This window comes from Colobus angolensis, unplaced genomic scaffold, assembly GCF_000951035.1.
Source record: "Colobus angolensis palliatus isolate OR3802 unplaced genomic scaffold, Cang.pa_1.0 Scaffold18, whole genome shotgun sequence".
Taxonomy (NCBI): domain Eukaryota; kingdom Metazoa; phylum Chordata; class Mammalia; order Primates; family Cercopithecidae; genus Colobus; species Colobus angolensis.
In genome coordinates this window covers 7,448,353-7,461,536 of record NW_012114932.1, presented here as the reverse complement: position 1 = coordinate 7,461,536, position 13,184 = coordinate 7,448,353, and the positions used below count along the sequence as shown (strand labels likewise).

At 42.7% G+C, this 13,184-nt stretch overlaps 1 protein-coding gene across 2 annotated transcripts in view; it reads right to left on the bottom strand.

The window, feature by feature from the left end:
• Positions 1-8,825, bottom strand: part of LAMA3 (laminin, alpha 3) — an 83,447-nt gene extending 74,622 nt beyond the window's left edge. For both annotated transcript variants that reach the window (XM_011939253.1, XM_011939254.1), the window contains exons 1-2: positions 8,450-8,825; positions 5,262-5,375 (exon numbers count right to left, since the gene is read on the bottom strand). In XM_011939253.1, the coding sequence (XP_011794643.1) occupies positions 5,262-5,375; positions 8,450-8,620 (285 nt within the window). In that variant the 5' untranslated portion in view covers positions 8,621-8,825. The remainder of the gene's footprint in view (positions 1-5,261; positions 5,376-8,449) is intronic.
• Between the last annotated feature and the right edge of the window lie 4,359 nt (positions 8,826-13,184).

The window sequence follows — 13,184 nt, the reverse complement described above, 5'->3', positions numbered from 1 at the left end:
GCCAGCTGAGTCTCCGTCCCACTCCAGCATCTCGAGGCCATGGAGTCCTGGGGCAAGATCCTTTCAATTGTATCAATTTTGCTTATATCAATTTTACTAGTGTATGATTTACATACAATTACAACTTTCTCAAAATGTACAGTTAGGATAATGCCCACCTTCTAAGGCTGTGGGGAGGATTTAAAAAAGCAAGATACTGAGCTCTTGGGAAATGTAAATTCTTTCCTTTCTTCTCCTTAGCACTGCTTTGATGAAAATTACCTTCATCTTACTTCATGGTTCATATAATAATGATATACTGAAGAGTGATATTATTGAAATGAGTTCTTAACACAGAATTTGTTAAAACAATAAAAAGTTGCACAGTATCTGAAGAAAACACTCAACTGAATTCCAGTGTCCCAAAGAAGCAAGAAATTAATGTTATCTAAGCTTTTAATTTACATAAATCCAATTATTTTCACGTCAAAGTTGCTGCCTAATGAAATTTGTTCTTTAGTAAAGTGTTGAGATGAAATAATTTTGCAACCAAGTGGTCTATTGAGACAAAACCTGGTGGATTGGGTCAAATTTGTTTATTTTCTTGGCGTGACCCTAGCAAAAAAGATCTAAATGCACAGAAACATCCAGGAAAACTCCCCTTACTGTGGGCCTTTGAAAACATGGAAACACTGTGTGTTAATGTTATGGGCAGGAATAAGTACCATTTTTAAAATCTGCCTATGTATTTTACTTCTGTATGCAGAGGTGTTGCTTGAGCAGGAAACTTTAAAGAATGTCAGGGGTTTTGTTTCTTGTTTTTTTGTTTTGTTTGGAGACAGATTCTTGCACTGTCACCTGGGCTGGAGTGCAATGGCCTAGTCTCAGCTCACTGCAACCTCTGCCTCCCGGGTTCAAGTGATTCTCCCGCCTCAGCCTCCAGAGTAGCTGGGATTTCAGGCATCCACCACCACGCTCAGCTAATTTTTGTAGTCTTAGTAGAGACAGGGTTTCACCATGTTGGCCACGATGATCTCAAACTCCTGACCTCATGATTCGCCCGCTTTGGCCTCCCAAAGTGATGGGATTATAGGCATGAGCCATTGTGCCCAGCCATGAGTGTCAGTTTTTAAATAATATCTGAAGGTAGATTGGGAAAAACAACACACATTTATATCCCAAGAGGACATGGCTTGTTCATGATGAAAAAGGTTGCCCTTCCATCATAAATGCCATCAGTTTGTCCAGATTGAGCAAATCCATCCTTCACTAACCACTGAGTAACTGAAAATTACACAAAACACTAAGATGTTAAAATATCCTTTCATTTTTTTTTTCTAGCTATAAAATTGTGCTACAAACATAAGATATTAGTATTTCAGAGCATGTAGAGGGGCTTTAAAGTAGGATGCTACTCACGTGTTGAAATTTGCTTATTATCAGAAAGCTCACCCCTATCCAGAATCCTTCCTTCCCCAAATCTCACTGCACTATGGGTCCAGACTCCTTGAGGTCTGGACACTGGGAACATCTTCCCTGCGGTTGATCAGCTCCACAGAGGAGTCTTCTCACGGGTGACTGAGGAGGACACCAGTGGCTTCCCTCACCCTCACCCAGTCTTCAGCCACCCTGACTCTCTCATAAGACATCAGTCCTTTGGAACTAATACGTTTCCATTTTAGTTCTCTTTCTCTTTTAATCCAAATGACAATTTAAAAGTAGAACACAACTGTATAGATATATTTCAGTCCTGTGTCTACTTAGCTCTGAGGCTGAACACATTGGAGAAGCAAGAATGTACAGATGCAAGAATTGAGGTGAGGACATCCGTATCCTACTAAAATCACTCTGAATACTAGTCCTCCACAGGGGTGAGAGGAGAGGATCAAGGAAGGGTGTCAAAACCCGTGTTGCTTGACAAAGTCCCATAAGAACATGTGAGAAACCCCTCACTGTCAGCTGAGAGTGGCCACCCTGGAAACTGTCCTCAGTCCTGCAAACTTGGAGACCCTCCCTTCAGGTTCCTTGTGTTTTACTGTGAATAAACGAATGAACGAATGCTGCAGAAGCCCACGTCCACTCCCACGGCACATGCTCTCCTAGCTCCATTTGCCACCAAGTATCTATTAGGCATTTACTGAATGCCCAACTATGCTAGGCTCTAGCGATGTGAAGATGGGCTGGTCCCTCGACTCGGGGTACATGTAGTCCTGAGAATAGACATATTCAATATCCCGTGGAAAATAGGACACAAGTGTGCCAGCATCCCACGGGAGCAGGAGGAGGGGCTGCCTGAGAGGGCCATGAAGGGACAGGGATTCACTGAGCACAAAAGTGAGGGAAGGGCATTCCAGGCACAGGCGACAGAGCGTGCAGAACCTCAGTCTTACAATAGCATGGCAGTGTGTGGAGGGAATGAAAGCAAAGGGCATGCCCAAGCCAGAAGTGCAAGGGGGTACGATGCAGCTGGAAAGAGACCCCAATACTGTGCTGAGGGTCGTGGGCTTTCTTCCATGTGAGCCTCAGAGGAGCACCATGTCAGCTGTGAATTTCATAGAAATCATTCTGAAATTCCACTGCAACTGCAGAGGGGAAGATGGGCTCAAGTCACAGAGAATAAAAGAAGGAAGATAAAGAAAGAAGACAAAGAGAAAAGGGGAGGGAAATGGGAATGGAGAAGAAAATAAGGCGTGACAGGGATAGTAGACAGCAAGGGGAATTAGGGGGAGAGGAGAAAATATGGGGAGAAATTGGGGCAATGAGAAGAGGGAGAGACAGGGGTCTCAGCATATAGCAGGAGGCCATCATTGCCGGTACCTCTGGACGGTGGCACCCGCATCACCTGCTACTCCTGCCCTTGACACTGGACACCTATTGCTGTACTAGCAAAAAGTTGGACTACTTATCTTTTCAAACTTCAGAGTCTATTGTTGAAATGACTTGACTTGAAGATTTGCACCTGGGTGAAGGTCCCTGATGTTAGACATTTACTTTGGACCTTGAGAGGTGGAGGTCAATTTGCAGTGAAATCAGCCAGAAGGCCCATTTGATATTCAAAGGTGCTGGATTTCCTCATTACTGTTCTTTGAGAATGAGGGATGCATTCTCGGCTTCCATGTAGTGGACACGGTTCAGGGTAGCATCAGCACTCTTGCCATGTAGCATCAGGACTTGCCATGTAGCTGTTAGTTGAGCACAGACATGGGCTCAATGTGTGTGTGTGTGCGTGTGTGTGAGTGTGTACACACATACACATTCCCTACTAGACAGCAAGCCTCGTGAGTGTAGGGATTAGGTCTGATGATTTTAACTCCAGCACTTAGCTCAGCACCTGCCATACTAGCAAATGCTCAGTGAGGATTTCCTACATGGCCACTGAGAACTACAAAAAAAAAAGAAAATGGGAAAGAAAATCTTGTTTGATTAAAATATGAATTATGACTCTCACAAGTTTTCCTTTCAGTGGGTGACTACAAAAAAAAAAAAAACCTCCCTTTGTTCTTTGGCAGTTTTCATAAGATGGGCTTGACATCTAGCAATGGTTCACTAATAACATACTTATTCTTTTTTTGTTTGTTTGTTCGTTTGTTTTGAGACAGAGTCTCACTCTGTCGCCCAGGCTGGAGTGCAGTGTTGCGATCTTGGCTCACTGCAAGCTCCGCCTCCTGGGTTCACGCCATTCTCCTGCCTCAGTCTCCCGAGTAGCTGGGACTACAGGCACCCGCCACCACGCCCGGCTAATTTTTTTATATTTTTTAGTAGAGACAGGGTTTCACTGTGTTAGCCAGGGTGGTCTTGAACTTCTGACCTTGTGATTTGCCTGCTTCAGCCTCCCAAAGTGCTTGGATTACAGGTGTGAGCCACTGTGCCCAGCCAACATATTTATTCTTAATTAAAGCATCTACCTGTGTTACATAAAACATGCAATATCAAACATGAACTATTCTATAGGAATAATAAGCTGGAAAACAGTATTTACCAATACCTTTTACTCTTTTTGAACTTATAAGGTTACAGTCCAACAAAATATTCTATCAGGTGGCTCTTCACAACAATTTCCTGTTCTAGCCTGTCCCATCTTGCAGAGGAAGCAGTTCCCTGGGCCACGGTGAACGAGCTTCATACGGTCTAGGAACTCATACTTGAAACACACTCTAGTTGCATTACACAACGCAAAGAAAATTTGTGCCAGAGGAGTGCATTTCCAAAAGAGCACAACACAACTGAAGTCCTGTATTCCTGGAGTATGCTTTCTCTTTTTCACTGTCCATTTTCCTCACTCGGGAAGCCCTGGTTACCAAGGAGAAGAACTCTAATGAAAGGGATGAAAAAAGCAGAATAAAAAAGGTTCTGCTTCAGGACGCATAAGAAAAATTTCCTAAGAAACTAATTTTAGGTAGAAGAATTTTATAAAATATTCCAAAATAAGATAATTTTCCAGTGGATATGTTGTAGTCATCCAAGACAGCCTTGAGGCCATGAGAAAATATAGTCAATACAGGGAACAGGCAGGTGGAGGATGTTGTGAGGCTGGGAGGGGCGATCAGCACTTTCTCTTCCCCACAACCTCCCTCACCTGTCTCCTCCAAGCCCCACTCTGTCTTGGCAATAGTGAAGCTTGAGTTGGACTGATTTCTGTTTGTTGTTGTTGTTGTTGTTTTGGTGTGGAGGCGGATGGAGTTTTGTTCTTGTTGCCCAGGCTGGAGTGCAGTGACACAATCCCGGCTCAGTGCAACCTCTGCCTCCGGGGTTCAAGCAATTCTCCTGCCTCAGTCTCCTGAGTAGCTGGGATTACAGGCACCTGCCACCACGCCCAGCTAATGTTGGACTGATTTCTTATGAGCCTTAAGCCCTCCTCAAATCCCCTTCCCCCTGGCTGCTTTCTTGAGTTACTGGTCAGCCGACAACAAGCCCCACTCCTATAACTTCCTGCCACCCCAACAAAATTGGGACCCAAAGTAATGGCTTGGATTAGTTATGTCCTGGCAAGAATTAACTTCCAAGGTCCACCCATTACTATCATTTCATGAAGGAGAGATTTAGAAGCTAAAGTGTAACTTAATTGCTCAGATAGCAGCACTCTTTCAATGGTGCATGTTAAAATGGAGGAAAAAATGAAATGTAAAATAATTCAGCCTGATAATGGAGCCTCGTATATTCACACAGCGACCTCTATTTAGGGTTTGGCAGGAGATGCGATGTGGATATCTTCGGGCATAGCAGAGGGGAACGGAGGAGAAACAGATTGCCTGCTGATAGCATTAAAGTGTCAATTTACTCACAACACATATGCCTGAGCCATCCTGGCATCGATTTGAATGTCCGTTGCAATTGCAGGGAACACACCGTCCGGTATACAAGCCTTTGTGATCCCGATAATATCCAGGGCTACAACCCTGTTTTTCAAACAAAGTGTTTAATCAGTACCAAGAAAGAAAACAGTTACTATCCAAAGCACGTGACACTTCTCACTGTGAAGCATTCACATCATTTTTATTTTTTAGAGACAGGGTCTCACTATGCTGCCCAGGCTGGAGTGTAGTGACTATTCACAGGTGTGATCACAGCGCACTAGAGTCTCGGGCTCCTGGGCTCAAGCAGTCCTCCTGCCTCAGCCTCCAACATAGCTGGAACCACAGGGACATGCACCACTGAGCCCAGCTGAACCATTCGTTTTTCAAACCTTCTTTCCTTCAGTCAGTGTGAATATTTTTAATTTCAACCACCTGTCACGTCCACTTGTTTTTCTCTCAAGCTCTTTGGTTTTCATGCCCTGGTGGGAGTGTGAGACGCATGGTGGGGAAATGAGGGATAGGGCACATGTGGAGGTGAGGCTCCTCTCTTCTCACAACAACTGTTTTGAGAGCAGGTGGAGAAGGTGGAAATGGACGAATAAAGAGAATCGTCCTTAGAGGGGAGGACATCTAAGCAAATCATTGCAAGTCCAAATTATCTTTGGGTAGCCATTTTCTTTCCCAAGTGTGGGTTTGGGCTGGAGGCGGGGCAGTATAGGAGGAGGAGTGGGCTGGGGGGAATAGGAGTCTTAACTGAGATTTAGACAATCATGCCACAATCAGGGGAGTCACTTCATTGCCACTCACTGGTCCATGGGCAACAGAGAAGCCAGGGGAGGGGAGTGTGCATGAGGTTCCCATACAGGACTGCTCACGAACATCTGGTCCACACTGAACACACAGAGGCTCAGCCTGAGGGACTCTCCTTGGGTTGGTCTTGTTTCCTCATCAATCTTGATTTGACTATTTCTATCTCCTGTATATTATCTCTCTTCAGTATAATACAGTTATGCATTTTCATCTGGATGAAAAGAATTACAATTTTCTTTTCATGAACTAATATCTTTTTTTAAAGGATTCTAGTTAAGAATTCCTCCAATAGGAAAAAAAAGGCAATTCTTCTTACACCAGTCATTAAAATTATTTAGATTTCTGTCTGTAAAGGAAATAAGAGACATTGCCCTTTATTTTGGCAGAGCAAATCAGTGCACAGATTAAAATCAGATATTGGCTGGTTGTGGTGGCTCAAGCCTGTAATCCCAGCACTTTGGGAGGCTGAGGCGGGTGGATCACTTGAACCCAGGAGTTCGAGACCAGCCTGGGCAACATGATGAAACCTCATCTCTACCAAAAAAATACAAGTAGCCGGGCGTGGTGGCACATGCCTATAGTCCCAGCTACTAGGGAGGCTGAGGTGGGAGGATTGCTCGAGCCTGGGAGGTGGAGGTTGCAGTGAGCCACGACTGCGCCACCACACTCCAGCCTGGGCAACAAGAGTGAAACCCGGTCTAATAAATAAATAAATACTGAAATCAGATATTGTCCCTAATTTGTTTCTCTGATCTCCTATATATCCTATCTTGAAAGCATCAGGAAAATGATTTCAAGATAAAGGATAGCCTTTTATTAAATCTTCTTTAAATAGCACATATGTCTGTAAAACTCAGAAACTATACTCAAAGGAAATCTTGAAGTGGACAGTCCATTCTTATTCATTCATGGCCATAAAGGTCTCTACCTGGTCCAGTGGAAGAAAGAAAGAAGCCACCTGACAGGAGAGAGAGGCAGAAGCCTCATGTGCTCCGGGAGTACAATCTCCCAGGTGTTGCTACAGCCCCTTCCAAAATTACCAATGAATATAGATCATGCACAATAAGACCATAGTTTCCAATATAATGTTCCTTTAAGCTATTAGGAACCATGTTTAGGGCAAAGAGTACATTGCAAATAAACAGATTATGTTGTTATACGAATAGGCTCGTCTAAAGGAGAATCAAAGTATGAAAGGAATGTTCTTTTGCTGAAAGCACAACTGAGATTTACATGTGAACGAAATGCAGCCAATGATGGTGTCACTGTATCTATTATACAATCTGTCCTAATAAGTGGCAAGTAACTTATAATTATCGGTGTATATCACATTACCTGCTTACAAAATAATCACATTTGGTGAAGAGCAAGTTATTCAAATAAGCAGATAGATCTGGTTAGTTTATGACAACACGCCTGAGTAGAAGCCTTAATTAAACATGCTTTGGGGGAGTATAGTCTATCCTGATTAAAACTAAATCACCCATCTTAATTTGCTTTTGATTACAAGCAGAAAATACACTCTGCAAGAGTTACATATCATGTGACTCTCTGAGGATTTGTCAGTTACTAAAATAGAATCATTTTTTCACCTCTTATAAAGCAAGCAAAACCACATTCTACAAAAAAATCAGTTCAAGTATTCAGATTATATTGAACACTCACTTTTAAATGAAAATGAATGTGTTCTAATACATTATTTCAATAAAGGGGTTTTATAACTAGTTAACATGATGATGTTTTAAGTTAAGTTTTCCAGTAAATTTTGTAATACAAATTATATAAATAAGATTATGTCCCTAATCCAGTTTCCAGGGCTATATCTGTAGCCACAGGATCTATTTCTCTGTAAGAATACATGTAGTATCCAGGATGTTTAAAGAGAGCAGAATTTCTTGATGTTTCCTGCCTGGTAAATGGAAGCATGTCTTTGAGGAATTATGCAAACTTTGATCACTTTTCTTAAGCATTGCATTTCACTCTCTCATTTTTTTCCCCCGTGGGTAAATTTTCTTCCAAGTAGCATTTGGAAAGCTATAGGCATTGGACTCTTTTGTTCTGAGGCTTGGGATGGCTGGTCTCTAAAGGGCATAAAGTTTCATTGTATATTAACATCCCGCAAGCATTCAAGCTCTTAACTGTCTCAGCATTTCCAGGTGGGCTGATGTTAACGGGGTTTGTGGTTAATAGCTCAGGAGAGCAATCTGTCAGGCACTGTAATAAACACTGCCAGTCAAGGCGACTGGGAGGCCATCAGCCCCTCCTCAGTCCACCCATTTACTCATTAGTCACCATAACTGTAACTTAAAATGTCACAAAGCTGGAAACTCTTTCCCATCCCAAACCAAAACTTAAAAGGATGTTACCTGGCTGGGTCTAAACTCCACATAACTCGCTTGCAGTTGACTTTGACCGGGAGGCTGAAGAAATGGCACCCTTTGCTGCTGTGAACTGTAGCCCAGACACTGCCCCAGGGCTGCCCCAAAGATCCACAGCCATCCCATGTTGCGGGCTGACCGCCTCACTGCTGGAGGCATCCTGGTTCCTGGGTGTCCGCTGGCTGCGCACGAACCTCTGCCTCTTCCTCTTATACCTGCCCTTCCTGCTCAGTGCCCGGGCCTGCCTGACTCAGGTAAGGAAGGCTGTCTGCGGCAAGCGCCCCACCTTTAAACTTCACACATGAGTCAGCCTGTGCCAGAGTGCACATAACAGTCCCGCAGGTAAGTGCACCGCTCTGTAATTCCTGTGAGGTGGGGCGGGCATCACCTTCCACCCACCTCACCCTGCAGACGCCCTAAATCACAGGCTGAGTCACGGGCAGGGAACACGCCCTGGGTAGGAAGGTAGAAATCCAGAGTCCCTCTCTTTCCCTCGGGCTATCAATTTTAATCAGGCTAGAAAAGAGATGGAGGAAGGGGAACAATGCAGGCAACCTGTGGGCTAAATATTACAACTTGGGAGTCCCCAGAAGACCACGGCAGGTCAGATTTGTTTTTGCAGGTTTACAAAGTGGAAACTCGTATGTGCAGATAACCTTGGGGTTTTCGGCTACCAGGGGGCGAGGAAAGAAAGTGAAAGGTTTTGGTAAGCCTACGTACTTAAGATGTATGGAATACACAGAATGACAATGTTTGCTACTTTTACTAATCGTGCTAACATTGTGCTTTCGCCCTGATCTTTAAGAAAAGACATATTTACAGCCAGAGAAATTAAATAATTTCATTTTATGGCACATTTTAACCATCTGAAGACAGCTCTGGTTGACTGGACCTCAAACAATGAGAGTCCTGCTGCAAGCCAGAACATAACGTCCTCTAAGAAATCCAGGATATTCTCTGGAATTCAACTCTACTGGCGGGTTGAGAGTGGGGTGGAGGGAGGCTTCGGATTAGAGAAAGGTATAAGGTCAGTTACTGGGAAAGCAGGGGCTCAAATACTAACTGGTGAGCTCCTTCATTTTAAAAATACTTTGTTTTAAAAATTGATAAAAAATAATGATAAATACTTATGGAGTACATAGTGATGGTGTGACACATGCAACGTTTAGTGGTCAGATAAGGTAATTAGCATATCCATCATCTCAAACATTGATCATTTCTTTGTGTCGGGAACAGTCAATACCCTCCTTCTACGGTATACTATTTTCCTACTCTGGATTTCTCTAACCCTCAGCATCTATTGAACTCCTGTAGATTTCCTATGAATTCTGAGACACTAATGATGTCTTTTTCACATTTAATTCCTGAAGGGAGTCTAGGTAAGATATAAGATAAGCCCTGCAGAAACTTGAACAGAGAAACAATAGACAGAGGGCCCCAAACCACCCCGCAGTGCTGGACAGCAGCCAAAAACAACAGCCACAGGAGTTCCCTACCGGAATGTTGTGGATGGGAAAACTTCCTACCTGACAAGAGTCGCCAGCGTAGGCAGGGGGGCAGGCACACATTTCCACAGCATATGCTATGCGTCCACTTCCTGTGGCAGAGGCTTCCTCTAGCCCCACCTCACTCAGGGTGAGCCTTTGCGTCTCTGTGAAGTAGAGGCCTTGGATGCGCATATCTGCCAGTCTAGACAGCACTGTCATCAGCTCCTCCCTAGACACCGGGGCACGGCTGCTGGCATGTCTGAAGTTTCCCTACACATGGAAACAGAAAGGCAGGGTCTTCCTTAGGCAGGCTCACTTCCAGGGGTTCCTTAGAGGCAGACGCCCCAAATGAATCAAAGAAAAGACACTTAAAATGCATAGGGAGACATGAAATAAGATGGGGAAATACCTGGCTCCTGGAGTATTTACATTTAGAAGTCAGACGTCCTGGGTTATTCCCATGAAGGAAGGGAAAAAAATGAAGGCAGGGAATAAGGGGCAATAAAATGAAATAAAATTCCCAGTGTCATACTTATTTTTAAATGTGCTTTTGTTTGTGCAAACATAAGGTGAGTGAGAAACAGGGAAGGAAGGCATATGGAAACCGAGTGAGTCACGCAGCTCAGGTCATTCATTAAACGGACACAACGGTGACAGAAAATACAATCTTTTCTTGCACAAACATTTATATTACTTTATTTTAAGTTTTATTGTGGTGAAAAACACACATGAAATTTACCATCTTAACCATTTTTAACTGTACAGTATTGTTAACTATAAGCACGACATTGCACAACAGATCTCTAGAACTTACCCAGCTTGCGAAAGGGAAACCCCGTACCCATTGAACAATTCCCTTTTTCCCCTCCCCAGCCCCTGGCAACCACTATTCTAATTTCTGTTGCTAAGAATTGACTATTTCAGATAACTCATATAAGTGGAATCATGAAGTATTTGTCCTTTTGTGACTGGCTTATTTCACTTAGCATAAGGTTCTCAAGGTTCATCTATATTGTAGCCTACGACGGAATTTCCTTCTTTTTTAAGGGGGAATAATGTTCCATTGTATAACTCTATATATACCACATTTTTCTTTGCCTGTTCATCTGTTGATGGACATTTGGTTGCTTCTCGGCTATTGTGAATAATGCTGCAATGAACATGAATGTGCAAATATCTTGTCAAGATCCTGTTTTTAGTTATTTTAGATATGTATCAAGAAGTGGGACTGCTGGAGTATATGGTAATCCTACTTTTAATTTTTTGAGGAACTTCCATAGTGTTTGCACAGTGGATGCACCATTTCACATTCCCACCAAAAGGGTCAAAGGGTCACAGTTTTGCCACACTCTTGTCAACACTTGTTATGTTCAGTTTGGTAATTTTTTTTTTCTCTTTTTTTTTTTTTGAGACCGAGTCTTGCTCTGTCATGCAAGCTGCCAGGCTGGAGTGCAGTGGTGCGATCTCAGCTCACTGCAACCTCTGCCTCCTGGATTCAAGTGATTCTCCTGCCTTAGCCTCCCGAGTAGCTGGGATTACAGGCACGTGCCACTACACGTGGCTAATTTTTGTATTTTTAGTAGAGACAGGGTTTCACTATGTTGGCCAGGCTGGTCCTCGAACTCCTGACCTCATGATCTGCCTACCTTGGCCTCCCAGAGTGCAGTGATTACACGTGTGAGCCACTGCACCTGACCTAATTTTTTTTTTGAATGTCTTTTCGGTAGAGATGGGGTTTTGCCATGTTAGCCAGGGCTGGTCTTGAACTCCTGACTACAGGCGTGTGCCACCACGCCCAGCTAATTTTTTGTATTTTTAGTAGAGATGGGGTTTCACGGTGTTAGCCAGGATGGTCTCGATCTCCTGACCTCGTGATCCACCCACCTCAGCCTCCCAAAGTGCTAGGATTACAGGCGTGAGCCACCATATCCGGCCTCCAAAAGCCTGCCTTTTTAACCTTTATATTTTGTTGCCCTTGTTGAACTTAGTTTTTACATCTCTTAAACAGGCACAGTAATACCTAATGTCTTGGGGCTATCATTATAATTAAGGTAAATTAAATGATACAATATATGTAAAGTGTACAGCACAGTGCCTAGCAAATGGTAGCTATTACTAACATACAAATATGATGCTTATATAATTTTAATTGATATTTTAGCAACTTAAGGAATAATTTACATACAATAATATTCCCTCATTTTAAGTGTACAATTTGTAATAAATTTACAGAAGCATGCAATCATCATCATAATGTAATTTTAGAACATTTCTATTACCTTAAAAAGAACCCTTGTGTCAGTTTGTAGTCACTACCCATTCCCACCCTCAAACCCAGGCAATCACTAATCTACATTCTGTTTCTATGCATGTGTCCATGCTGGACAATTTATATAAACGCCAGCTTAATTTCAATAGTATACAAAAACTTTGTTTCTATTAGTATCATTCCCTCCTCTTGTATGCTACTATGGTACAAATTGCATCTTTATACATTGTGTGCCATTTCCAGATGGCTGCAAGGCTTTGAGTAATTTCCAGAGTTCTGAAAACGTTGATTCTGATCTTTTTTTTCCCTTTTTGCCAGTTCTCTCATTGCTTTTATGGAGGACAGAATTTTTAGAGATTCTCTATCATTTTACTGATATCACCTGTCTCACATAAATAGAATCATGCAACATGATATTTCTTTGGTGTCTTGTAGTAACTGTCAATATTTTGTTTCTTTTATTGCCAGATAGCATTCCATTGTATAGATGTACCTTTTCAGAAACATTAAAATATGTCTCCAAGTTCAAAGTATTCAAAAAGTCTCACCTAGAGGTACTGGACATATGTAATAATATAAATGGAACACTACTTTTTAGGAATCGTTGTAACCAAATAAGTATAACAAAATGTTTTATGATCTGATGAGCTTTCCTTTATTTTGCTAGTATTACTCTTATGTCTTTGGATATAAAACATTTTCATAGCTTTTCTATTCATTCATCCGAAGCATATGTTGAACATTAAACAGGTCTCAGGCACTGAGGGAGACCTGAGGATGACAGGGAGCTATGTCACAGCATTTACAAGCTCACAGGTTTTTTGTTTATTTGTTTGAGACAGGGTCTCACTCCGTTGCCCAGGCTGGAGTGCAGTGGCGTGATCATGGTTCACTGCAGCTTCAGCCTCCTGGGCTCAAGGGATCCTCCCACCTCAGCTTCCCAAGTAGCTGAGATTACAGGCACACC